The following is a 27,723-nucleotide window of genomic DNA, read 5'->3' as shown; positions in this document are numbered from 1 at the left end:
CATATGACCCAGGAGGTACTGAGAGTATCCCCATATTAATGGCACAGGTTTCAGTTTCAATCAAGCTTAGGGAACCACTCATGTGGGGAGCATTTGGCTCATTAGAACAGAATGGAATGATGGAACATCTCAAGGAATTCACAAAACTGAAAAGCAACTCTGCTTCTCAACTTCATGAACAGGTTAATCCCCAGAAAAGCTGTACAAGAATCCTTCTACACACAAGATGGGGACCTGGCTTGTATCACCCAAATTTCAAAGGTTATTGAAGGAATCCTAATGATTTTCAAAGACTAATTACGGCTTTTGATTTTGCTACTTGTCAGTCCACTCTCACTTAACCTATCCATTAAAGTAACACTTTCTTTCTGCCACTAAGTAAGTCTGAATGAGACATCTCTCTCTGTGTTACAATTTACAGGAAATGTACAATAGGTACACTGGGCAGCATCTTTTAAGGTTCTTTAACCTTAAATAAAGCTCCCATTAAGGTGACATGCAGTTTTCACTGCTTGGAGACCTGTCTTCATTATTGTCCTTTCAATTAGTACATCTATCAAAGTCATCAGATCAGAACTCTTCCATATCACCCAAACCAGCAATTCCAGTGATGTATTGACATCACTGCTACCCCGACACCATCTATTTTCACTATACTGAGACATCGCTTAACTTTGAAACTGTTGTCCAGAGGGATGAGGGACCTAAAGGTCTGCAAAAGCCTGTTTTTTCATCAATGTAAAGAATAGTTTTCCTTGGAGGTTTTGCATGCCTGTACTGAACAGGATGAGCCTCGCCTAGCTTCTGAGATTTGACAAGACCAGACTACAAGGCGGAAACTCTGCTGCTCCTGCTGCTGCATTCAAAAAGGAAGACCAATGCAGCCCTGCTTCCAAGCACTGCATCTATTTGGGAAGGCGCATATCCATTGGAGTCTATCCCAGAAGCTTAGGGTGCTCAAGTGCATGCTGTAAAAATAGGAGTCTTAGCTGCCTGGTGCTCCACCTGGTGTTCCACCTGGGGAGAGGGCTCTCCTGTTGGGAGTCTGCTGTGCTATATTCCTGGAAGAAGAGCATCATGGCCACCATATCAGCCTGCTTTAACACAGTGGACATAAAACTGGTAGTAGTAGTTCAGGTGGGTAACTGCGTCAACATGTGTAGGCTGCAAAGGAACAAGTAATAGGTTTATTCCATGCGGGAAAGAGGTGTTAGGGTTAGACTTTTAGAGAGGATACTTAGGGTTAGGTGTCCACACCTGAAGAAGGCTCCACGGCCGAAACATTGTGTTTTCTTTCTTCTCTTTTCAGCATGGAGTAAACCTTTTACTTGTTCCTATAAAACTGGTCATTACATACTTCCTGGCCTCCTGGTATCTGTTCAGGGATCTTCTGATGGATTGCAATGGACTTCCACACCATTCATCCAGTGTCATTATTCTGTTCACGAATCAGGGTTTCGATAATAATAATCTAGCATTATCCTTAACAGGGTCATTGTTACACTTTTACTTACTGTATTTATAGTCGGGATTAGTTAAAATGTATTTGTTACAGAAGGCACATTTCCTAAACAGACTATTCCATTAAAATGTAGTCCTCACTAATTTGAATTTGCATTTGCCACAGACATTATTTGGGCCACACTCCCACAGACTACTAGTAAAGCAGCTGTCTAGTTAAAATTGTGCTTTTAAAATATCTCCTTGCCAGCCATGTGAATACAATTATGCAGATAAATGCTTTGAAGTTGACACAATAATAGCTACTATATTTGAAGCAGGTCTCAGTGGGTCAGAAAGGCAGGTTTTTGTGCATCTCCTTCAGTTTAATTTATTACAATAAATATGGCCTTAGGATTTTTTTTTTGCTTTGTACTGGTAATGAGTCATACTCCATTATTCAGTATAGAGGGCATTATCAATGTAATTGATATCATTAAAATAATGCTGTATAATGCATGTTGCAAACTTAACTAAAGACTGAGGGTTTGAATTAACTTTGTCCTCACCATTCCAATGCATGGACAACAGTAAATACACTTTTCAAGGGTTTTCCATCCTTGATTTGTGCAATCTTTTATATAAAGGCTTGGTTTAAAAGGCATGCAATGCGAAATCAATACCTCCTTGAATTAGTCTGTTCTGTTTGAACCTATGCCCTGTCTTCCTTCTGTCTCCTGAAAAAACAGCTGCTTGTCAGTGTAAACATGCCTGGTTATTCATGGTGTTGCATTATTACATAATTTTCTGTGCAAATGTGCATTTTTATAGCAGTGTATAAATATCACACATTGATCCTTCAGCTATATTTCCTAAACTCATGAAGTTAATTCATTGCACTGAAAAAAAAACAAATAGTTATGAAATTTACAATCTGGAATGTGCTGTTAAAATCTTTGCTGTTATTTTGCTATACTTCTGTACTCCAATCAATAGGTGCACTGCTGATGCAAATGATGCCATTCCTCCTGTCTTTGTTTCCACCTCTAGGAGAATCCTGAAAATGGCTGTTCAGTATGCAGCATTCCTCTCCAAGATGCCACTGAGGTACCGAATTGTTCCTTCATAACAGTCATACAGTTTGTGAAAAAGTTATTGTGACACTCTGGTGTAGAATATTGTATATTCTCTAAGTATTAGTGCATAGCACTCTTGCTTATTTTAATTAACAGAGACTGATTCTATAAAATTGTTTGTTATACATTCTTTGAAGCTTTGGTAGTCTAAAATGAACTCAAAAGAAGTTCCCAGCTATAAAATAAAAAGCCATCATTTGGAGCACAAAGGACTCCTTTCAGTGTAGCTTAGGAACAGGAAAATGTGGAGGTGATTGTCATAACAATTTTGTGATTTACCATGTTAGTTTCAACGTGCTATCCATCTACACATGCAGCAGAAATTACTATGACAATGTTGCAGAACACTGTAGCCTAATGCATGACTTAGTAAAAGCATGACTTGTTGCAAAATCATGTTTTGTAGTAAAACCATTGTGCATTTTGTTACAAATTGAATATTTTATCCACATTATAATAATTATTATTATTTACTGTATAAATATTTTTAAAAAGAAAAGAATCAGAACTTACTTGAATTTAACAGTGCTGCTAGTGCATCTATTGCTGCCCTGCAAAACAAAATTGATCACAGTTGAACACAAGTATTTATAAAAGATATTTCTGATAAAGTACCTAAGTATCTCTTTTTTACTATTCACAAAAACGCTAGCATTGCATTGGAACTTTTCCAAAAACATTGTCAGCATTCATGGTCAATGCACAACAATATCTCAGTTATGTTCATAGTGCAACATAAAGCATGTTTTAAATAGAAAGATGAAATTATGTGTTTTAAGAATATGTACACTGTATATGCGTGGTTTCTGCATTCAGGTGACTGTTTTTTTCCCATTGTAAAAATGCAGTAGGTCTAAGTTAACAGAAATTGTTCTCTCATAACTTTAAGCATGAAAAGTTATATCTTCAAAAATTGATATTCCTGCACACAGCTCAGTTGTTGTTACTCAGGATGGTGCCAGACAGTGTGAATAAAAAGGTGTTCAATTGAAAAAAACACTATTGAAATTCTCTTATGAAATTGAACTTATATAAAGGAATGAAACTTTTATAGGGGTTTTGATGTTTTGAGATACACATAAACAATTCTATCCTTACAGTTTTTTCAGACTCCCCCAATGTCTAACGCATGGTCATTCATGTGATCTGATCTGGTAAACAAGCGAGTAATCCAGACTGACAATTTGCATATTTTAACACTACAAATGAAGAAAATATTACAATTGACTCATTTGACATACCACAGAGTGCATGCAAAACTGGAATGAGATTTAACAAAGAGCAGGACAAATTTACATAATAAATTGATATATATCTTAAATTCTCAATATTTTATAACCATGTAGATTGTTTGTTGTATAAATAACTATACATTGTACTTTTTAAATGTCTAAAACTAAACAGTTCCTTTTTACAATGTTTTTTTAATTTATTTTTCAGCTTCAAATAGTGCATTAAGGAGTTAAAATATTAGAGCATTTTTTCAGGTAAAGTTTGTTTGTAAAAGATCCAGGTTTCTTAGGTACACAGAGAAAATACACAGCCTCCAGCTGTAGAGCAGACATAGTGGAAAAGCAATTTGAATTGGTTTTATTCTTTGATTCACTTTGATTTTGATTAGTGGGAAGATTCTCTTTAGGAATTTGTAGTAATTGTTTCATGACCTAAACCAGGTCATTTAACTTCAGGTGGGTAAAATCCAAAATCCTAATCTATTCAGCATTAAAAAAATTCAGGTTTATAGATATTCCAGCTCTCCAGTTGCATGCTCACAGGAAACGAGCTGATAACAGCTTGGAGACATACCACACAGGATTTTGCAAAAGAAATTCTAATGCCATGTCAGACATTGAACAACAACAATAGAATCAGCAAAATGGCTCTCCCTAGCGATAAAAATGAATTATTGTTGCACACTGACGCAGGGTCATTATACTGTTTCTGTGGTGTTGCTGTGGGTAGTATAATTCTCATCCAGCTCTATGATGCTGCCCACTGCATCAAGTGTGATGACAATCTGCACAGTACCGCTTATCACCAGGAAGAGGCCTGACCACATTACAAGCCCATTAGCGTTCTCTCACACAGAGGCAACCACAGTCTTTCTACATACAGGTTAGCATTTGGACATGGAGCACCTCTTCCCTGCAGCGTCGGTGAAAAGGCCGACTGACCTGTAGCAGTAACACACCCTCGCCATGGTAAAAGAGTGCACTCCAGAGCTCGCACTCCAAAACAAGCACAGTGCAGGAACGGAGATGTGTGCTCCTTTAAACAGGGGCAACAGGCATGAAGCAGCAAACTGTTCTAGTAAAAAAAGCCATTTGGTCTGTCTCTCTGCAAACGTTTCTAAATTTTAAGATTATTCAGTAGCAGTGTTAATTACAGTAACAATGAAGCTACTGCATATAAAGACAATTGATTTATTGTTTTTACACTGAACTCTAACACAGATGCAAATAAAAATGTATAACGAAGTATATCATACATTTTATGTATGCAGATGAATACTGACATTTGTCATATGTGATACAAGAAGCTTATGTAACAATCCTACTTTTACATTCAAAATACATGTGAAGCCAGAGATTGTTGCTCCTTTCAGCCAATGTTTAATAGACCATTTAAAAAAATGGAACTGCCATCTTATATAGAATATGAAGAGCTTATAAGTCATCTAGACCTATTATACTATACTATTATATTATACCGTATATATGACAACTACTGTATGCCCTTACTGTCAACATCTCATTCTTTTAAGAAGTAAGAGGCTGCTGCTCAGACACTGCCTAGACCTACGCCTAATACAAGTTTTTCTAGACATGCTTGAAGTGGATGAATTTTATTCATACAGCTATGCCTTGAGATTGCTCAATTGCTCAGCTCGGCTCCTTTTGCTTAAAAATAGTTAAATTGCTAGAATTTCCCAGTGTTATCCAGATATGTTTCATCTTGACATCTGGCATAGCTACCAAATGCCAATGTAGACGGATCATTATCATCACTATAAACTGGGGTAAGTCCTTTACTAATGAAACATATGTGTATGTCAGTAGCAGAATGGAGCCTATGAATATTTGCTACAGGAGTTATATACTGTACATCTGAATGAGATCCTGGATTAATAAACTAACTACCAAAGGGGTTATTATGCCAAATGGCCTCCTCTCAATTCTAATGCTATGATATGCTATCTAATGATATGCTTTTATCTAGGCAATGTAAAATAATTTACCTTACCATGAATTAAAAGATGTTTACAATAAAAGTATAGACAAACCAGAATCTAACTGTGTCATTTACACCATCAGACAATGTCCTAAGAGAACCTCAAGGCACACTAATCTTTTTGATATAGCTTCAGTACTATTGGGTGCTGATCCATTTGTCTGAATTACAACAGTTTTTCCTCTGCAGACATATTCAGCCAATCTGATTAACATGAGCTCAAATATGATAAGCAATTGACTAAATATATTAGACTGTCTCAAGTTTGATTATGAAAGGAATGAACATAAGATACATGCAAACAGAAATGCCATGCAGCGAGACAGTGTTTATATACTATTTATACTGTGACCTATAAATGAAAATAGATTTTCATTTAGTAGTATTTTGTAATCATGTTGTCTTTAAGATTTGTTTTATTCCAGCAAAGGGAAGTCAATTTATATTAAGTCAGGCATTTCCAGGGATTATAGAAACTACACACCCATCCATTATCCAGAGCCACTTCAGCCTAGGGCATCTCTAAGCCTAACACAGCAGACTAGGGGAAAGAGTGGGACCAAATGGGAACAATTTAAAGACATAATCTAACCCAGCTAGCATTTCTCAAAGAAGAGCCCTGGGTGAAAACCCATGTGAACCCAGGCAGGACATGCAAAATCCACACAGAAGGTGCTCAAGTCCAGAACTGGACCCCAGATCTGAGAACCTAAGGCAGCAGTGCTACCCCAGAGGCCAGAAACCATAGAGTATTGATCAAAAAGTGGCATATATTGATTGATTAAACTTGACTAACTACCCTTGCTGAGTTTAAAAAACAACAAAAAATATAATTCAAAAAATCTTTTTATTTTACCAGTGCATGTGTTTTCGTGTGTTTGGCTAAACTCAGATTCAATGTTGGCACTTATCACAACATGCTTGTATGGGGAAAAAACAGCTGTGTAGTTTTTAAAGCACCGTTTAATGGTATTTGGATGGTTTGTTAAAGACCATTAACTAAGTGATAATCATAAACAAACACAAGCACATCTGCCAGCAGAAACTGGAATAAGTGGAACAATACAGTTTAACTGAAGGGGGAGGACAACTGTGAGGACAAGTCAAACCAACACATCACTAAAGTGCAAGGCAGCTCAAACATTAAGGCACATGTCTGGCCTATATCAACAGGCACTCAGTTCATCCACGAAACTGTGCAAATAATGTCCTCTAATCATTCCCTGGGAATGCAGCAAGAGGTCAAGCATTGCTTAACAGTTTCTCATTCCTAGATGCCGCTCAAAGCAAGAGATTATCACAATTACAGGATGCGTTTGCTGCTACTTTGCCAAGGGAGATCCAAAGCAAGAGGAGTGAACCTGACTGGCACAGTATGTTTGTAATAAACCACTACAGTTGTCAAAGGCTGTAAAGGACACCAGCTGATTCACTGTGCCCCACTGCAGTCAAAGGACTACATGAGAGGAAACTAAGGGGAGGCGTATATAATATCTGAATCATTATAAGAGATCATTACGTCATCACATCAAAAACCATCTACCAACCAACAAGGATTATGGGCCCAATTTGCAAGCCATGTTCTTAAATTTCTAGCCATTGTAATAATAATAATTGCTTACACTCTCTGGACACTTCACTCAAAGCGCTTTGGAGGTAATGTGGACTCCCTCCACCACCACCAGTGTGCAGCCCCACCTGACAGCCATAGTGTGCCAGTACTCTCACCACACCAGCTCTCAGTAGGTAGGAGAACAGAGAGATGAAGCCAGTTCAGAGATGGGGATTATTAGGAGGCCATGATTGGTAAAGGCCAGGGGGAAATTTGGTAAGTATCTGGGGTAACCCCCCCACTCTTTTCAAGAAACACCCTGGGATTTTTAATGACCACAGAGAGTGAGTTTCAGTGGGCTGCCAGTTGGGAGTTGCAAGGAGATGAGATGAGTTGTGAGTTTTATAGAGATGAGATGACTGTTCTCACCCTATGGAAGCAAGTGCCCCGATTGAATTCTGCTGTCTTGGTCATTTTGTTATCCTCTTGCCCATTTTCTGTCTCTTTGGATCCTTTCCAGCATCTCTGCTGGACCCTAATGGGCCAGTCTGCTTGCACCCTGCCCTGCCTGTTGTCCCTTTAATTCCTTTCACTTATGAAACTCCTTTAACTCTTTGTTATTTCTTACATTAGTAAGATTACTAATTGATTTACTGGTATTGTTCTTTATAGTATATTCATCCTAAATAACCTGCTTTCCATTCGATGAACTCTGGAAAATTTACATCTGTATCCACCTGAATGAGTGTGATCCAAGGAGCATGTTTTAATTAAAATCTAATTTAAGACCAGTTTATGCAAACGTGCAAATTGTGAAGAACAGATAAAAGTAATAATAATTGTCAGTATTTTTTCTTTACAGCTAAATTTCCTAATTTGTCCATTATACATTGTTTGTGTGTCACACTGTAATTGCCTTTACAATTACAAACTGTAGAACAATAATATGACTCAATGCATTCATGGCTCAGATTATATTCAGTATGTAAATGTGTGGCTTCAAGAAAGGACTGATAATTTTAGTTATTGTTCCATCACGGATCTCTAACATATGGGGTTTGTAGTACTAGAACAGTAAATGCCCAGAACTTTTGTGCCTCACATTCATTGAGAGTTCAGAAAATCAAAAGATTTCATATCATGCAGAACTTTTTGGTTGTGGCTGTTCTTGGCTGCTGCATTTTCTTGATCTGAGTCTCTTTGTTTTTTTTTTACTATTTGCCTTAAAGACAAAGCATACAGAATTAATATACATACTGTACATCTGAGGCTCTGACATAACAAAAAGGCTTGGCATAACTTCTAATAATGGAATAATAGAACTTTCTAATAATAAAACTTAAATGCACAACAAAGTGAAAAACCTTTTCTTGAAGACTCTACATACAGTACAAGCATATGTTTCATCATCATTCTTTATTACCATGTTGAATAAAGTTTTTTTATATATATATAAAGTTTTAAATACACAACAAAGTGAAAAACCTTTTTCTTGAAGACTCTACATACAGTACAAGCATATGTTTCATCATCATTCTTTATTACCATGTTGAATAAAGTTTTTATAGAGATGAGATGCCTGTTCCCACCCTATGGAAGCAAGTGCCCTGATTGAATTCTGAATTCTGCTGTCTTTTTGTTATCCTCTTGCCCATTTCCTGTCTCTTTCCAGCATCTCTGCTGGACCCTAATGGGTCAGTCTGCTTGCACCCTGCCCTGCCTGCTGTCCCTTCCATTTATTTCACTTATGAAACTACTTTAACTCTTTGTTATTTCTTACATTTGTAAGATAACCCATTGATTTGCTGGTATTGTTCTTTATTTATTTAAATCACGCACTGCTCCTTGTTTCCTTATTTCCTGGTGTGTGGTATTAATTTTGCCTTTAGGGAGGTTTCACACTCATCTTAGTGCAGGCAGCACTCTTCCATTGAATTATTTTCTTGGAGGCATGGATATGTAAACAGAGTAGATAAATAACACTGGACCTTGATTTCAAACAGGTGTGTCCCACCTCTTAACCTCTGAGTTAAACCTGTAGTTAGACACTTGCAGTACTGAACCAGCACAGTATTTGCTGTTAGTTAACAAACGTGCTGTGTCAGAAAAACGACTTCCTTAATGCCAACATTCTTAAAAACCCAGGGCTGTGACATCACAAGAACAGTTGATTAAGCGTGATGAGGTCTGTGACATCAATCACATACTGTACAGGTATATAAACACATAAATTCTATACTGTACAGTATGTCCATGTGTCTGTGGTGGGGTTGCCACTTCACCATGCTTATGAATTGACATGACATGTGCTGTTTGTTGAGCCTTAGCTTCTTTCGAAAAGAGGTTGTAGGTAACACTAGGGAGCAAGAAAATTAAATGTTTCAACATGTAATAACAACAAAACCTGAAATAACTTGGATATTTGAATTTTCATTTTCTTCTAATTCAACACTGTAATTTAGCAGTTACCCATGTTATGAAGGCGTCTGCATCCGGTAATTAACACAGTGCTCTAATTCTCACAGGCTCTTTTTAAAGACATGAATAACACTGATCAACTATTCAGACAATCTGATCAGAGGAAGCTCTGGGTGCCAAATACACCCAGGATAATAGATTCAGCTTTGCCATCTGTTTTGAGCCAACCGATATGTCTAGTCTGCATTCACCAGGGGTGTCAAACCCTGGTACTCAAAGCTGGTGTTTCTGTAGGTTTTCCTTCATTCTAAATCAACTCTTAATGAGCTAAATCAGCTGTTTCCTAGTTTAACTGGACCAATTTAACAGCTTAACAGCTTCAGGCACTGTTTCTTCAAACAGACCTTGAAAACCTGTACACTCCAGCCCTCCAGGCCCAGCACTGGATGACCCTGGTTTACACACATGCATACATACTTTAGAAACTGCTTTCAGTAGAAAACTATGATACTACGGAGCAGAAGAAAGGGATATAAATGCAGGACATTTGCAATTGCAGGGAAAAAAAACACTATTTAAAAAAAAAATGATCAGCCAGATAAAAATTGAAGACCGTCTCTTTACTGCCAAAGAGGGTATTAGAGAGAGAAGTTTGATGTGAAATAGCTCTATGTAAGAGTATTAGTGCAAAGTATTTTTTACTTTAAAATAAATCATGTGGCTCCCTATTTACACAAACATCTTAGCTGCAATACTATAAAAAATCTGTATTAAGTATGAAGTAAAAGTCTGCAAGCATTTACTGATCAAAATGGTATGCAGTATATCTATTTATTAAATCATTTTGCCAGCCCAAATGTTTGAGATTTGGAGAGACTCAATCTGAAGGCATTACCTCTCCAGTAAAATGCATTAAAAGCCATTTCGCTTATCAGCCAACTGCTACGTGTAAAAGACCTGTTGTTTCTCAGGGGGGCAATTTCCTGATTATGAAAGACGATGTCTCACTGTGCTATTAAATGAGAAAAAATGAAAATGAATGGCTTATCAGGGATTTTAAAAAATATGGCTTAACCATTTATAGGCTGTAGCAGATTTTCTTTTATCCCTCAGGAGCTTATTCATCCTTTCAAGTATACCCAGCACTTGTAGCATGCATGTGAGTACTGTATATACTGTAATAGCAATTTCTCAGGTTCTCTACTGGCAAAGCAAATGACATAATGTCATGATATACTTACTTGATCATACGTGTGTGCTTCTTGGAGTGAGGAGTTATGAGTTTAAACACCACATCCAGGGCCCTGTTTTTGCCAAGCAGAGCAGCTGCTGAAACTAGAAACACAGAAATACTAAATATATAAATTACATGTAATCAACCATTGAAGCCAAACAAGTACAAAAAGACCTACAGTATGAATAACATAACTTAATCTGTCATAATTTTGAGTGTATGGATTTGTACAAGCAACCATTAATCCTGTCTTCTGTTTCTTCTTCACAGCTTTGCAACCACTAATCTTTTTCTGAAGAGACGTGGTTTCACTTAAATGTGTCTCCTAATTGGATTAACAGCATGGGGATATAATGGCACCTATTGTCAATATCAGTGTTTGCTGTAGATAGATGATCAATACCCCAGCCAAGCAAATGTGACATTCAAGTTCAAAAGTGGATTAGGTTGTTTTCACAGCAACAGTGGCCCGTGATGCCAGTTATTCTGTGCCCTAAACACAGACCAAAATTTCTATTTCTTGTCACACAGCCACAAAGAAACAACAAGCCACAGCACCAAGGAGTGACTTTGTGTAGTGTACTTCAGCTTTTCTAGAATGAATCTTGAAGAGGCAGAAAACACCTTACATAAGAAAGGGATATGTAAGGGGTGTTATAAGTCTTTCTTTCAGTAGTGAAAAATAAGAGGAATTAGAGAGGGTGTGTATTTGAGGACCTCAGAGAAAGTCAAACTCAGAATATATCAGAATAAAAGGACTTGAAAATACTGTACTGAGGGCTGTGTTTGCTTGAATCTCATAGAATGAGAAAAACTTCCTTGGAAAGCAAACGTGGCCATTCTAAAGTGTTTAACAGAATTTTCCCTAATCACATTTTTCTAATTGTTTTTTAAGGACATAAATGCTTAAATGGTTAATTCCTCCAAAATAATGTTGTGTGGGTAATTTAATTCAGAAAGACAGCGCAGTACATAGTTTCACTAATGACTAGAAAACAGCCTTCTTTTTTGTATCAATCTCTTCTATGGGTTAATGTAACTAATGTGGTTCTATAAGGAACATATATATACATAAAATTCAAGAGTGATACATGACAGTCATGTCCAGTGGACTACAAATATGTGACGAGCACATGACAATCTCACCATCACAATCACACTGTCCTTCTGTCAACCAAGAAAATCAAAGCAAAACCCGTAATAAACCTCTCGCTCGCTCACTCACCAAATTACACAGTATTAAAGGCTTTGCCTGATTAATTAAAGGTTATCAAAACTAAGCTATTATGGACTTTGGCACACGCATTCATACACAAAACAGTTTAATGACATTATTATACTGTGATACTGTGGTTTAAATGACACTGCTTACATCAAGCCAAGACCAGTGCACAGAGACTGCTGAGTGCAGGAACTCACCACAGGAACAGAAGACTCTGAGCACCCATAGGCAAGCGGCAGCCCTCTTCGGATAATGTATGTTCAGCCTCAGCAAATTCAGGATCAAGAGAACAGCTTCTACCTTCTCTGCCTTTTGGCCAATCTTTTTGTCTGTTGGAAAGAAAGCACATGTGCTAAAATTCTTACAGTGTATCTTGGAAAGCATAGCATTTCCCAGTAGCTGTGCAGGATGTGGAAAACAAGCAGTGTAATTAGGGAAAAATTCCCTACTGTTGAACAATTGTAAATACTGTACCATACTATTTAAAAGTTTTTTTTTTATCAGAAGACAGTCGTGACAAATAGTAATCAAATAGCATTTAGTTCACTATAAGTTCAGGAGAGACAGATTTCCAGTTTAATCCAGGTCCAAAGAGAAGCAGATCCTAAAATAAAAAGTGGTTTAATTTCTTTGTGTTGTACTGCACTCTTTAATCTTTGCTTTCTTAGGGTCATGCACTTCCTTAAGATTGATGTTTTGATTCAGAGTGAAACATGTAATGGTTTCTAGTGATTATTTCCTCCCAATTCGGGCTTTAGAAAAGCAACAGCATGCACACTTTCCAGCACAAGTGAAGTAGATACCTGGAAAAATCCAAAGTTTCCTTATCCCTGTATTTGGTTGCACATCTTGGCAAACACCCTCCATATTTGTTTTTTTGAATGGTTAAACTGATTTTTGACTTCACTCATTAAACTGTTTCTGGATTTACCCCTCCTGTGTATGATGAAACAAAGTAAATAGTTATAAGGGAGTGCAATTGTAAACTTAAGAAAAAACAAGAAAAAAGAGAAAGGGGCACATCTAAGACATTTAAGTAAACCCCTTCATCAATAATCAAAAAGTGAAAAAATGCCCGAGACATGGCTCAGTGGATGAGTCTTCAAAACCGTATCAGAATAAATGATTTAAAAAAAAAGATTTGATTACTTTGTGATCAGGGTGAAACAGAAGCAAGGGCTCAGAGCCGAGCGACAGTGCCCACTGAGCACTGACACTGACATTTTTCAAGCAGTGAGAGGTCACACCCTCACATGCCAAAGAGACTGTGGCTTCTCATTAATGCTGATCAGCACTAGGAAACTCTGTGGGATATTTAGAGAAATAGACATGCATTACAAAAACATATGAAAGCAAGATCGTGTTAACTCTTCTATTGCAATGTGCAGAGTCTCAGTGTAAAGTGTAATTCCATGGCATTGCTGAAGCCAAGATCAAGTAAGTTATCGCTGTGCTTCCAAAACAGGTATTCTCTATTTTCAACCTTTACAAGTTAAAAACCCAGAAGTCACATCCTGATGGTGGACAGCAGTTTTACATTTTATTCCTACTGAGGGACTTAAATTACATGACACAGTGTCAGAGCCCGAAGCTTTGCTACAAAAACCTATCCCTGCAGAAGAAAGCGCAACATTGTTGTCCTCTGCAGATGACAGCTCTTTCCGTCAGATGTGAATATATGTGATGTGCTAAAGCATAAATGAGAATTATGACAATTTTGTTTGTGTAATAAAACAGATGTCAAATTGAACATACTGGAAAATTACAAAACAAAACATTCATTACATTTGTAGCTTCCAGGGTGGCTATGTTCTCAGAAACGAGCAACATTGATCAGTGAATTGTGCCATATTGTTTTCCACCACAGTACCTTATATTTACACTCCGTTGAGATTTGTAACAACACTCCATGGGTGAAAGATGAGCTGAATCTGAGAGGTTTCTTTATTTTCTTGAATCGGGGCTATATTCATACAGCTGGACATTATAGAAAATTGCGTGAAGCACTTTGCTCACGGATATAGGAATAACATCTGGGATGTGAGCCTACAATCCTCTAGGCTAGAGTCGTGCATCCTAACCGTTATTCCATACCGCTGCCAAATCAAGTTCCATATGTAAATTATTAGTTCAGTGGAGCATTGGCAGAGAATCAAAAGTTAAAGCAAAGTGCATACACAGACTCTGGATGCATTTACGTTGCTTACAACCAAAATAACTCTCTTAATTTAGAGGCAGTAAAAAATGCATTAAGTTATTGGATTGCACTGTTATCAGGTCAGTCGTGCTGACACAGACAGCACACCAAGACTATTCAAGAGGGCAGGGCATGACCTTTGTACAGCAGTACTGGAGTCCTCCTGTTCTACAACGTGTACAAGTGTTTCTTCAAGAGACCAAGAAGGCAGCAATGTGTTTATCACTGAAACAAGTGAGTTAACGCTGATAAATGTGAGTGTAAATGGAAAGCCAAGGATTGATCTCTAATCAAACCGAAATCAAACCAACCCTTTCCCTTGAGTCCTAGTGTCCTCAGTTACTCCACTTTATTATTGACAAGGCATTTTTTAAAGACAATCCATGAATTTCCCAATGCTCTAATCAGAACATTTATATCAACGAGTACCACTAAATGCACACACTATGTTCAAAAACCATGATAAGGTACAGCGTGTTTAATTATTTAACTGGTCACAAAGCTAAAATGGAAATAAATAGACATCAGGGTTCCTGACTATCATGCTTGGGAAGGGGTCTTAAACAGCAGCAGCATTACAACCTTGTGGCCTGATCTCATCAAATTCCAGAAACTAATTCATGTTGCTGCTGTACGTGGAGCTGGTAGACCAGCAGAGGCTGCTGTTTCCTCTGGTCCATAGTTGTCCAAGCAATGTCTCGGTGTGGTGAGCAGTAACACTGTGTTGTAGAAAGTACCGTACTTTGAATGAGATGATAAACCTGACTAAATTCCACCTTAGGCCTGCCTAACCCTCCTCCCCCTTTCCCTTGGTGAAGCAGTTTCTCACTTCCCTTCCAGATCTGTTGTACATTGGGCCTGCTAGTGCTTCAAGGGGGTGCATCTCTTTAATGGGAATGAAGTGGGTTCCCATCTATGTGTAAAGTGTTTGGGAGCCTTTTAGGATGAAAAGTGATGTAAATATCAGGACCTATTGTTCAAAATTGTCTACAAAGGCTGTAAGCACAGGGGCAGCCTATGAGAACCTATGAAAAACAACTCAGAATTCTACCAGGTCTCTGAATGCTGTGGGGGTTCAGAAACATTAAAGAGGTTTTCAACTTTACCTCTATGTCCAACCTTGGCCAGGAGGTGCAGCAGGGGCAATAGGACAGTATAATTGGGAGAGAGGGCTTTGGCAGTGTTCACCAGGGTCTGGAGGAGAGCTTCACTTCCACCTTTGGAGATCATGTAGTGGATCCTGCGATCAGTCCCTGCAAAACACAGGCAGGGCACAAACAGAATGGGACCTCTTAATAACACAGCACGATCCTTTGTTGTGTGGAGATACCTTAAGGTCAACATGATTTAACAGATTTAGCTTCTTCATATTGTCATTTTAATGTTGGGTAGCTGTAGTAAAGCAAATAAAAGGAATGAGTGGTAGAGCAGCATACACGAATGTGTTGTGTGAGTGCTAAATGAATACAATTCAATTTAGTGTACTTTTATCTGGTTCAATTAAAGTGTAACATGTCGGTAAATAAAACCTTAGCCGTGGATTTGACACTAACATTGCAAAACATTGTAAGGCAAGGGACTGCTACTAATAGGCTGTTAATATATATTGTATATGCATCCCACAGCTCTAGAACTGCACCAGAGGTGAGCATGTCATAACAGCAAACAAACTATTGAAGTGCATTGACCAAGAGCATTAATCCCCTTATGTCTACAGCATGTTTCCAGAGGAAGATGCTGCAGACAGATGACATTTTGGCTTCCGGCCAGTGGATGCCTGTTTTTGAGCAAAAGTTGTCTTTCAATGCCTCTAGGTGCCTGTCAAATGCCTCAGAGATCAGCCCTGGTTATGCGGACAACCAGGAATGTCACACTCTATTAGACCCCATGGGCGTGAAAACAAGCAGACAGCAGATAACACTGGCATGTGACCTGCCATTGTACTGATGCTGCAGAAGGAATTGATATTGGTTCTAACTATTGTGTCACAATTTGGGACAAGTAAAGAGTGTTCAATATGGAACAAGACGAGGCACACCAATATCCTTTACCCTCTGTATATATACATATATCTTACCCATTTCTATTCTGCTGTTCCTAGAGCCCACAAGAGTGATAAACTACGTTTCCCAGCAGGCTGTGGATTATAATGGTCAATGGGATGTTAGCCTTGAGATAACTGAGCACAGGTGTCAATGAAAGCCTGTTCTCAGTTGTGATAAGGATGTGGCAAACATAAACCTGCTGTCATTTCACAGTTTTCATTTCCACTCAATTTTTCAGACCAGTTTGGGAAATGTTTAATTAGAACTCTGGGAGAAGTAGTAGGTTTTGTTTTGAAAATGCAGAAGTCAGAGGTCCATTGCTGGGAGCATGAACATCCACTCAGCTTCAGTACTAAACACCTGTGTGCTGCCTCTTCCTCAAGCTACAAGACAGGCTAGCAAGACTGCCGCAATGGGGACCAATACCCCAACATGTCACACTTTGTACTTGATTTATATGACATTATATGTATTTATACATTTATATTATACCTATAATATAATGATTTATACTGTATTGTAGCGGTTCACGTGGGTATGCGCCCTCGCCACTGCTGCCTCAGGTCGGCCCCCCACTGCTGGGAACTCGAACCCGGGACTCCAGCATCACTCAAGAGGGACCCAGCCAGTTGAGCTAAAGGGAGATCTCCCTTCAACCCAGCGGCTGAGGTCCCTGCTACTCACAGGGAAGGGCGGTGACATCTCCGTGCTGGTAAGCCGGCTCGCACAACCTGCAATGTCGGCCGTATGCGTTACAATATTACACATCCGTGACGCCTCTAATAAAGGGCTGCAATGGTTAGCTTGGCTGACCTTGGGTGCTATCTGTGGGGAATATATATATATGTGCTCACTGTGCTCATATGGGTTTCCTCCAGGTGCCCTAGTTTCCTCCAAGTAGGTGGTTTCTGGGAAAGTTAGCCCTGGTGTGAGAGTGTCTGTGTGTCTGCCCTGTGATGGACTGGTGTCACTCCCAGGGTGTGCCCGGCCCTGTGCCTGTTGCTGGCTGGGCCAGATTCTGGCTCCCCTGACCCTGACCCTGAATTGGAAGATGCAGTTTCTAACAAAACTGTAAAAAGAAGCATTTTACTACATACTATAAGTAAAATGTGTAGGTGCAGTGTAATCTTATATGCATGCCACTCTACAACAGGGGTTTACACAACTGGAAGGTCAACTGACACTATACAGTAAACAGACAATTAAGGTAGAGCCTATGATTTAACTAATGCTAACTGAGTTGATCATTAGTCCCATCTATTCATTCCAATCTCAGATAGAAATTTTGCTTGTAAAGAGGTGACAAGGGGGGGTTATTGCAGGTCTTGACAAAGCATAATTGGAGGTCTGATCAGCAGTAGGGAGGGACCAAATTTAGTACAGGAAAAACTAAAACTACATTGCAAGTTTGAATGAGATTTTATTAATCTCATGCAGATACAATCAGTCCATCAGCCCCGCTGTCACTTTGCCCACTGACTGAATGACAAAAGGTCTTTTAATACCTGCTGTTATTAAATATGTTTTCAGATCTTTGCAGAAGCTAAAAGGTATTTTTTAAGAAACCCACTGACTAAGACATGATTGATTTCCTTCTCCTTGTCCCGTACTGTAAAACACAATGTCACACATGTCATCAGAATGCTTGTACAGATAGACATTAATATATGTGGACCAAACTGTATTATTTCGCTTTTCCTTTTCAATGTTACTCACCAGCAGAAAGCAGCTCATCCAAAACATTAAGAATAGTGAGAGTGCCTTCAGTGTCACTGGGATTCTGCTGTAACAGAAGAGAATTATGTCACTCGTGAAAGTGTTAATTTAGTGAATTAGCAGCTCTATGGTCTATTCATTTCCCCTTGCGAAGAGCCATTATATATCAGCATTCTATTATCATCAAGACTGACAAGGATCCTACCTGCAAAGAATTGGACACTTAGCCTGCTGTGCACTTTAGTATTAGTGCAGACATGCAGTGCTTTGAAGATCTTCATAAACGTATTTGAGACCACTGTATTTGAGACATGAACAATTAAATTGCAGTGAATAGATGAGACAATCAAACACACAAAAGTTTATAGCTTGTACTGCACACTACAAAGATTCACACAACATAGGAAACAAGGTAAAAAGAACTCATGAGCTGTAACACAAATAGAACATGCCTGTACATTTAAATGAGTTTCAAACAGTATGACAATCCCATGTGGAAACATTGCACACTTTCATTCTGGAACCTTTTTTTTTTTTTTGCTTTCGTGCAATCTCACACAAAAAAAGAAGGATGCAGTCTTAGCATCTCTGAGAAAGAAATTGGATTTTTAAGCTAACCACCATCCTAGCACCAGGTAACAATTCAATACTAGAGCATCCAGGAACCTAGCAAATAATTTTAACTTTTAAGAAAAATGTATTTGCCTGACTTCGGAAATCTCGGCTAAAGGATGAATAAATACATGCATGCAGACATGAGTGTGCAGAACGGGCTCTGTCAGCTTGCTCACGGCAGGTGCATGTCTGTTGAACTGGGCTTCGCATCCAGCCAGCGCCCTCTGTTGGAATCCACAGGGCTTAAATGCACAGACAGGGAGGGAGGGTGCAGGGCTACTATTTACAAGCGTAGAGGCTGACAGGCTGTGCAGGCGGCCCTGCCACTGGGGCAGCACTGTGGAAGCACTGCGTCTTTCTCTCATGCCTTTCACGTCTTCGTGAAATGGCTGGCCTGGGGAGGGAGGTGGTGTCGTACCACCTTGACAGGACAATGGCTTTGCTATCTATAGATTCAGGCTGGCTGTGACTTCTATTCTCCTCCCCTTTCCAAGTGAAGTGTGAATGTTCATTAAAAGTGATAGTAACATTTGATTTCTAAATGGTGCCAAGGCCGAGACCCTGTGATTCAGTATGTGACGAAAAGGAAGATTTTTTCACATTGAACTATAATTGCATATACAGTACATCCACATCAAATGGCAGACAGATATGAAGTATAAACAGGTATCTAATTAGTCAGAGTTTATGAAAGAACAGAACTAGAATGAGAAGAGAAATATTTGAGCATAAAACCTCTTGTGATCTAGAAAATTGTCTTACCAGAACAAAATGCAGTACAAAACTAAGACAGATCATCCCAGGTAATAAATTACTCTTGCATCCACATCACACTGTCAACTCACAGTACACTATGACAATACCGGCTGAATCGCCTCCGTTTAAAATTGTCAATAGGTTTGTCCCCCTAAAACTGTGATCTTTGCATCTGGTCTTGGAGATCTTCTGGATTTCATTCTTTCTAAGTCCATAATGACCTAACTGAAACTCTTTACACAGGAGCTTAAGTGCTTCACAAAACCTGCTGGACCTTCCATTACCAGAACTGAGGATCTGTGCACAAATTAAATATTTAACACAGGAACTGCATTTTATGTACTTACTGACGTTTATTTACAAAACAGTGGTTTGTAACAGAACGTCAACTCTATATTTTTGTTTTAAAGAATCTCTGTAAACCCTTTGTTATGCTCAGGGCTGGATTTTGGTGTTTGTGGGCCCCGGGCAATTTCACTCCAAAATGTGCTAAAAGAGGGGTAAACGCCAACTGAATTATGTCGATTGACATGATGCAACTATTCTAATGCTAAACCTCGTGATTGATGGAGTGAGTCGAGCGACTGTCACTTCAATACTTCTAGTTTTAGTACAGCCGCTAGATAGCGAATGATTATTGATTGGGAGCACCTAGAGTCGATCGCAAGCATGTTGTTTCAGCTCATTTTTCGTTAGTCACTAGTGTTTCCCTCCTTCGTAGGCCGTACGAATTTCATAGGCCCTAGGCACTGTGCCTACACTGCCTAATGGGAAATCCAACACTGGTTATGCTGAAAAAGACTTTCTAATCATGCTACCTTGATTATCTACTAACATTGTACAGTATGCTACTTGAGCAGCTCAGGTCATGTACTGTATATGGGGTGTGCTAGTTGGCTGGCCAGGTCTGGAGCACTCAGCTGCAGTGCGTCACACCTGTGGACCCCCCTTCCAGTTCCTGTTACAAAGGCCAAAGTCTAAGCCTCTTCTGAGCATGAAGTGAAAGGATTTCATTCAGAACAGAGAATGTTTGAGCTAAGCTTTTTACTGACTATGTAAAGCACTCTGTGATGGTTTCCTACGAAGAGCACTCTACAAAAGCAAAGTTGCAAAGTACCATATTGTTTGTGCAAAATCACACTACTGTATGGCACATAAGGATGTGTATTGTGGTGGGCCATCGTTACAGCCTCACAGCACCAAAGGGTGGCCATGTTGCTTAACTGAAACAGCACCTTGAGGAGGGAGAGCAGGGGGATGCTATAGGAGAAACAGGGTCAACCACAATCTTACAGATGCCATTTATAGACTCACTCCGCCCAAAAAAGTACTGTTCTCATTCTCAAGCCAAACAAAGAGCTTATGTCATACTTTCACTCCAAATTTAAAACAAAGGGACCTACAAAGTATAGCGTAATGTGTCCACTTTTAGGTCAAGGGTCAGCTTCACGGGATCTGGATCCAGAGGACACATTATCCTGTCATGAATCACCCTTTAGCACTAGTTATGCAGAGCATGGGATGAATGCCATACTCACTACATAGGTAGCCGCAAAGAAACATCTGCTGTCTGAGATTTCTGTTGCAGCTGTTTCAAAGAAAATACACATGGCCTCACTGTAATTGGTGTCAGCAAAATCCTCCCTGCTCTGATCATCTGAAATGTCTTTGGATTTCATTTAATGATTGAGCAGTCCTGTCAGATGCACAAACATTGTCATTTGTCTTTTTCCTCAAGCGGAGGTACTCATAAAGGTGCTTCCCACCCTGTTGTTCAGCGCATTTGAAATCTGGCCTTGTCTTGGGCCCTGTCTTATAGAGACCTCAAATCAGCTCAAGATATGTGAATAGGACTTGACCACCTATGATCAATTCACAAGCAAACATATGATAAGTTCATTCAAATGAAGAATCGCAAACCATTTTGTGATCCCAACACCAGTATGTGTTCAGAATGTGCATTGGGGTAAGTGTTTTTCATGTATCCTGATGAACACAGCTGAAACACAGGACTAGGGGTTCATGTGACAGGAGGCAAGTCTCCAAAATGTGCAAATCACACAGAGCATGACACCCATTAAAACCGACCGAGAAAAAGATGTCAGAAACATTTATTGCCATATCCTGTTTTGTGCCCCCTTTGTGAACCTTGCAGGGCTGAAGGGCAGTTATGCATTTATTTATGTTCTACAGTATCTGATTCATGCTGAAGTTATGAGCAGTCACTGAAACTATAGAAAGGGTGTCAGACTAAATTAGTGCAGGACTCCAGGGTCTTCTAGTCTTTCTGCTTCCACTTACTTCAGATTCGCAGAGACGGAGATCTACAGAGCCTAATTATTTTTCAAGACCAAAGATGAGCTCTAAAATTACATAAGTAATGTTAAATGACAGCTTTAAGAAGCAAAATGAAAAAGTTTTATGATGTTTTGACAACAATAAATTATGTACAAGAAAGCCATTGGTAAAATGCAATTATTGATTTAACGTTTTTAGATGTGTTTTCAATGAAAATAGATCTTGAAATGCCTTGAAAGCCACAACATGACTGACATCCACTAATTCCCCAACCAATCTTTTGGTTTCTGCCAGGCTTGTTCAGCCATTTTACATCATATTTTATCTGTCTGCTTTTTGTATTTTGACCATCAAGCGCTTCTAGCAATCAGTTTGTATTCTAGCTGTAAAATATGTTTTATTATTTACAGGAAGGCAATTATTTCTATAGGAGGCATGGTGATGCAGGGGTTAGCATTGCTGCCTCACAGCACTGGGGCTCTGGGTTCAATTCCTGCGATGCTGTCTGCATGGAGTTTGCATGCTCAACCTGCGTTTGCATGGTCCGGATCCTGTGGTTTCCTCGTACAGTCCGAAGACATATTGGTGGGTTAATTGGCACCTGTAAAATTGGCCCTGGTGTGAATGTATGCCCATATCTGTGTGTGCCTAGCAGTGGACTGGTGTCCCATCTAGGGTGTGCCCCACCTTGTGCCTGTTGCTGGTCGGTTTTTGCTCTGGTTCCTCCACGAGCCTATGCTTGATGGATGGATATTTATACCTATTAAATGTTTGCTGTTGTACGTTCTAACTTTGAGGGTGATGTACCTAACTTGATGATATTAGGATGGCATTTTTCTTAACCATGTAAACTTGCTTTAAACCTGTGTTTCAATGTGATCAGTGCTTTGGACTGAATAACAGTAGAAAAAGTTCATTTTTATTTATTTTTATGTATTTTATTAGTGTGGACTAAGATTTTTCCCTTTCTATTTTTAAGTAGCAATAGTAACTAAAAGTCCCCATGGTCCCTAAGGAAATGATAGGCCTGGGTTTGAGTCTCCTGTGCCCAGAAAGGCTTTTTTTGTGGAGCACTGAGGTACAAGCCATTTAACCAAGTTATTTTTGTCCTCATAGTCTGTGAGTTGTATTCATTCATTCAAAAATGAATTGAGTCACTAAAACTGCATGAATTATCACTATACTGTAGATATACTTAATGTTCCATGTGTGTTACAGAGCCTATTGGATATTGGTCAAACATTTTGAGCTTAAATGTGCCTTACTTTTCCAGAAATATATATTTTTATAGAAGGGCTGCCAAAGTTTTTCATTCTTCCTAGAATTTTTTCCTCTTTTCTTGACTTCATATGAAGCCCAGTCAATCCAAAAATCATTTGGGAATTCAGTTGCGTCTTCATGAATCTAGACCCATGCAATCTTACAACTGATTTCAGAAAAACGAAAATCTGTGAGATTTTCATGGCAAAATAAATTATTGGGTTTTAGTTACTTGTAATCTTTGCATTTAACATTTTTTTCTTGTTTGGATCATCTCATATGATAAACATTCAGATTGCTTTGCTTTGCCCTACCAATTCCATGTGTCTTTCTTCGTTGAAGTTCAATGAATCCCATTTCAGGCTCCAACAGCTACAAACGAAGGCTTGCAATTGAGTTACAATATATCCCCTAATGATTTGAAAACTAAGACTGTATTACCTCCAGGAGGTCTGGAGAGACAGGGAGGTAGGGAGGGGGTGTTGGGGGGTGGTGACATCCCTTCTTGTCTAAACAGAACTTGTCCAAAGCCAGAGCTGCCAAAGTGTATTTCAATACAGCCCAAGTCATGACTCTGAATGCTCTCAACATTGACACATTCACTGTCTTGAGACATCCAGTTGCCAGACATGTGCCTTGTAACTGTGGATTTTTATAGTTCTATTGAAAAATAATCTACACTCATTGAATACTTCCATGCACAGCTCTAGTTCTATTAATGACATATTCTTTCCTTAGAAAAAAAAACACATTTATTTCAGTAAACTCATCTAATTTCATAATGTGTTCACTGTAGAAAAGCTTTTTTGGCTGCATTATATGGAATTATAAAGGGGAAATTGTGAAGAGGCGGTGTTGAGTTATGTAATAAAATGAGACACTTAATATAGTGGCTTTTTGTGCAGTTTTGAGTCTTAAAGTAAGAATTTCTCACTACAGCACTAACTATAACAAAAGATCTAAAACGCTGTGTGAGGTAGTGACAGGTGCCTTTGGAAAAAGGCTTGGTTAAAATGAGACACACCCGGTCTAATGAGATGACTGGCATCCAGGGAATCACTCTCTCCAGATGCCAGATCTCATCCGGACTTTCTCAGATTGAACGGTGTAACACACTCCACACAAGTGGAGGTAATTCTTTATACAGGGGGTTGTGGAAGTGTGGAACATCCATTTTATCCTGGTTTCTTTCAAGCAATGGCTGGATGAGATCCTCAGATCAATTAGCTACTGTCTACTAAACGAGTTAGATGGACCAAACAACCTCCTCTCGTCTGTAACATTTTTTTTATGTTCTTACAACTACCTTAATAAATTAAAGGAACTAAATGTTTCAGCAATTAGGGCAAGGTGCTTGTGGTAAGGTCCGGAAGGCTCCTAGCTCCCCCACTGGTACACTGCCAGCCATTCTGAACAGCTTACACACCTCCTGTTCCTTTGTCCCTTAGGTAAAATGGAAAAACTGAGCTAATACTGGTGATTCAGACGCAGTTCATGTCCTAGTCTATACAAGTCATCCTGGCTAAAATTAACGAATTGGCTAACAGTCAGTTGAATGTGCATTGACACCAAAGTAGGTATAGAAAACAGGGTGACAAGGTTTGTTCAAGAAATGGCATACAAAGTTTCTGCATATAAAGATGGCTTGGATGGGACAGCATGAGACTGAAAATGATTTCTCTAGGCCAGGGGCACAATGGATAAATAGTCTGACTATGGAGCAGAAACTTCTAGATTCAATTCCTTTGTCACTCAACTCTTTAACGAACAGGATAGATAACAGTTACAGTACGTCTCAATTGTAACTGTTCTTATGTAAGGGCTGAAGGTCCCTATTTCAATCCCAGTTTTCTGTATTGAGTTTACAAGTTTGCATTTAAAATGACTGGTTTGTCTGCAGCTATGTAAGAGCTACTCTCCCTGGGATCCTGCAAGAAAAAGCAGGATGAGATGAAGATACTGAAACACAAGGATCTCAAAAGATTTAAAAATAAAATGTACTATAAGGATTATCTATTGTAAACTAATAGTATTTGCCCTAGCAATGATCTATGAAAATAACGTGCACGTTAACTCTTGGTCGCAAGTTATCACCACTTTAGTTTGTTAAATATATTACTATATGATTTTAACCACTGAGCATTTACAAAAAGGATATTGAGGTTTTGCATACAAAGACATCTTTTTCATACTGCAGTAAATTTAGGGTTTTACAGCCTTCTTTATGAAGTTATTTACCTCTTCTCCCCGTGCTGTACGTTAGTTTTAGGGAAACCCATGCCTGTGCTGGTCCATATGAAAATATGAACAATGAAAAGACAGCAGCAGCTACAGTGAATATTACATGAAAACAAATGAACTGATAACTGTCACATGGGTCTACTGTGAGCAAGGACAATCGTGCTTAAAGAAGAGAACACAAAAATAAACAGTTTGATCACATTAACGCAATTTCTCTCCCTGCTTTAGTTCAGTTTCAATCAGTTATCAAACCATTTTATGTAGTTTCTCCTTCATTGTGACAAAATATATGTATTGCTTCATGAACAACAATTACAATAATTAAGGTCATTAAGGTCATGTTCCTAACAGATTTTCCATGGCTGTCAAACCATCACAGTGTCAATAGCAGAGGAATCTTCGCAATTAACAATGTAGACAATGCAGTACATAAAACATTTTAAATATTGCTATTGAATTATCCAAATCAACTATTGTGCCTATAGCTTCCTTCTTTTACTGTATATCACCAAAAATAATCCACTTTTATTAATTTAAAAATTAAGTTCTAGTGGAAAAAAACATTGTAGTGGAAAATGTTTCACACCTATGCGGGCATTTTTTGTTCATTTCATTTTTTATTATAGTTTTAAGGCAATCTGGAACAAAATTTGCTGGAACCAAAAATCACCCTGATAGTTGTGAAACTCACCCTGCTAGCCCTGCTAAATGAAGTGGGGTTTTCTTTTGTATGGAAGAAGACGTCTCTGCTTTTTAAAAGTTTTTCTAAGTCATTATGCATAGCAAGACATGAATACAATGTTCAGAATGCACTGTGTATTGCCACATGTAACTTTCACACTGTGGCCTAAAAAAGCACCTCTACTGTACAATGCAAAACAATATATTCTATTGCTTTTATGATTAACTGGATTACTTTTGCAGACAATGTTTTTCAACTCTTCAAACTAACCTTTAATAAAAGCCCCAGACAAATAAATCAATTAATTCATGAAAACATACATCAACACTGGAAAACCACCAGACAGTCTGACTCTTCTCTATTGTACAGTACAATTCTGCTCACAAAGAAATCATCAACATTCATTAAAGTTTCTGTGACAGTAAGACACAATGACCTATCCACAGCAGGTGCATATAGGAATAATTCTCACCATGGAAGGAAAATAAAATTCAGAATAATATATTTCAGAAATTAAATATTAATTACAGTGAAAGCTGACAAACTGTGTACACAGCTGAATCTGCATCAGAGAAAGGCTTCACCTCATGACTTCCATATAACTATTAATTGACCTGTAACTTCTGTCTGTGGGCTGAATACAAGTTGAGCTATCACTACATTCCAGGTGCTTGTGGAATGTAGTGAAAATTCAGACAGACACAAATTAGAAAACATGAGATGTTCTGTTACTGCAGAAAAGATCTGCAGAAAAACGAAGGACGTTGTTTGCACAAACAACCAAAATAAATAAATCAATTGACATAGAAGCGTAGTAGTAGCTAAAATACCCAGGGAATTAAACTTTTTGGCCATTTTTCATTCACTCAGGTGCTGCTGCTGAGCTTGTTACCACAGACCTCTCCGCACACCTTTTCGCTCTGCTGCCTTCATGTTCAGCCCCCACACGTGGCGTCTCTTACCTGCAGTGTGGACAGCAGGACCTCCAATCCACTGCCCCCTGCCCCAGCCATGCTAGGCCGCACTCCGTCTGAAAGCAGGAAACAGAGGGACTCACAAGGCTCTCCTTTCTGCCCGGCACCCAAAAGCACAGCTCCACACTCGAGGGCTAGTTTAAAAAGAAGGAGGGGCAGTGCCGGCGCTGTGTGTATGTGGTGGGGGTTATCTTTCAGTCTGAAACCCTATCTCCAGAGATAAATCCATCAGCCCAGTTGTGCCTGGCTGGTGAGATGAGTTTCCTATATAAAGGGCCTGACAGGCTCAGGGATTAAGGAGAGCTCAGTGCTCCAGAAGAGAATGCCAGTTTTTTTTTTTCGGAAAGAGATGGGGAGAGGGCAGCCTTGGCCCGTAAATGTGCAATGTGGACATGCTGGCTTGTTCACAAGGCACACTTTGACTTTGGAGGTTATACAAGAAATAAGAACAAAAATGTTTTCGCTTTGCCTCAAATGCTAACTAATCTTGTCGAGTGAGCGTTAGTTGTTTCAAAGTAATAGTTATAGTTACAATAGTTATAGTTACACAAACAAAGTTATAATGTTTGTGTATTCTAGAGTAATAGTCTCCTACATCAAGTTTTTAGTGTAAGACTTTTTCAATACTGCTCTAATTATAATTCACATCCCATTGGTGGTCTTAAATTCTTGTGCTAAAACTTGGCAGAGGACAGTTTTAATCTGC

The 27,723-nt window shown here is 38.8% G+C and overlaps 1 protein-coding gene across 1 annotated transcript in view; it reads right to left on the bottom strand.

Annotated features, from left to right (window-relative positions):
- agbl1 (AGBL carboxypeptidase 1) overlaps window positions 1-27,264 on the bottom strand; it is a 179,927-nt gene extending 152,663 nt beyond the window's left edge. Inside the window, exons 1-6 of the mRNA XM_088641438.1 lie at window positions 27,006-27,264; window positions 18,192-18,258; window positions 15,537-15,683; window positions 12,431-12,562; window positions 11,019-11,112; window positions 3,090-3,127 (exon numbers count right to left, since the gene is read on the bottom strand). Coding sequence (XP_088497564.1) covers window positions 3,090-3,127; window positions 11,019-11,112; window positions 12,431-12,562; window positions 15,537-15,683; window positions 18,192-18,258; window positions 27,006-27,056 — 529 coding nt within the window. The 5' untranslated portion in view covers window positions 27,057-27,264. The remainder of the gene's footprint in view (window positions 1-3,089; window positions 3,128-11,018; window positions 11,113-12,430; window positions 12,563-15,536; window positions 15,684-18,191; window positions 18,259-27,005) is intronic.
- Between the last annotated feature and the right edge of the window lie 459 nt (window positions 27,265-27,723).

Source organism: Lepisosteus platostomus, chromosome 7 (genome assembly GCF_059453375.1).
Source record: "Lepisosteus platostomus isolate fLepPlt1 chromosome 7, fLepPlt1.hap1, whole genome shotgun sequence".
NCBI lineage: Eukaryota > Metazoa > Chordata > Actinopteri > Semionotiformes > Lepisosteidae > Lepisosteus > Lepisosteus platostomus.
Note: the sequence above shows the minus strand (reverse complement) of the source record. Positions and strands in the feature narration are given on the sequence as shown.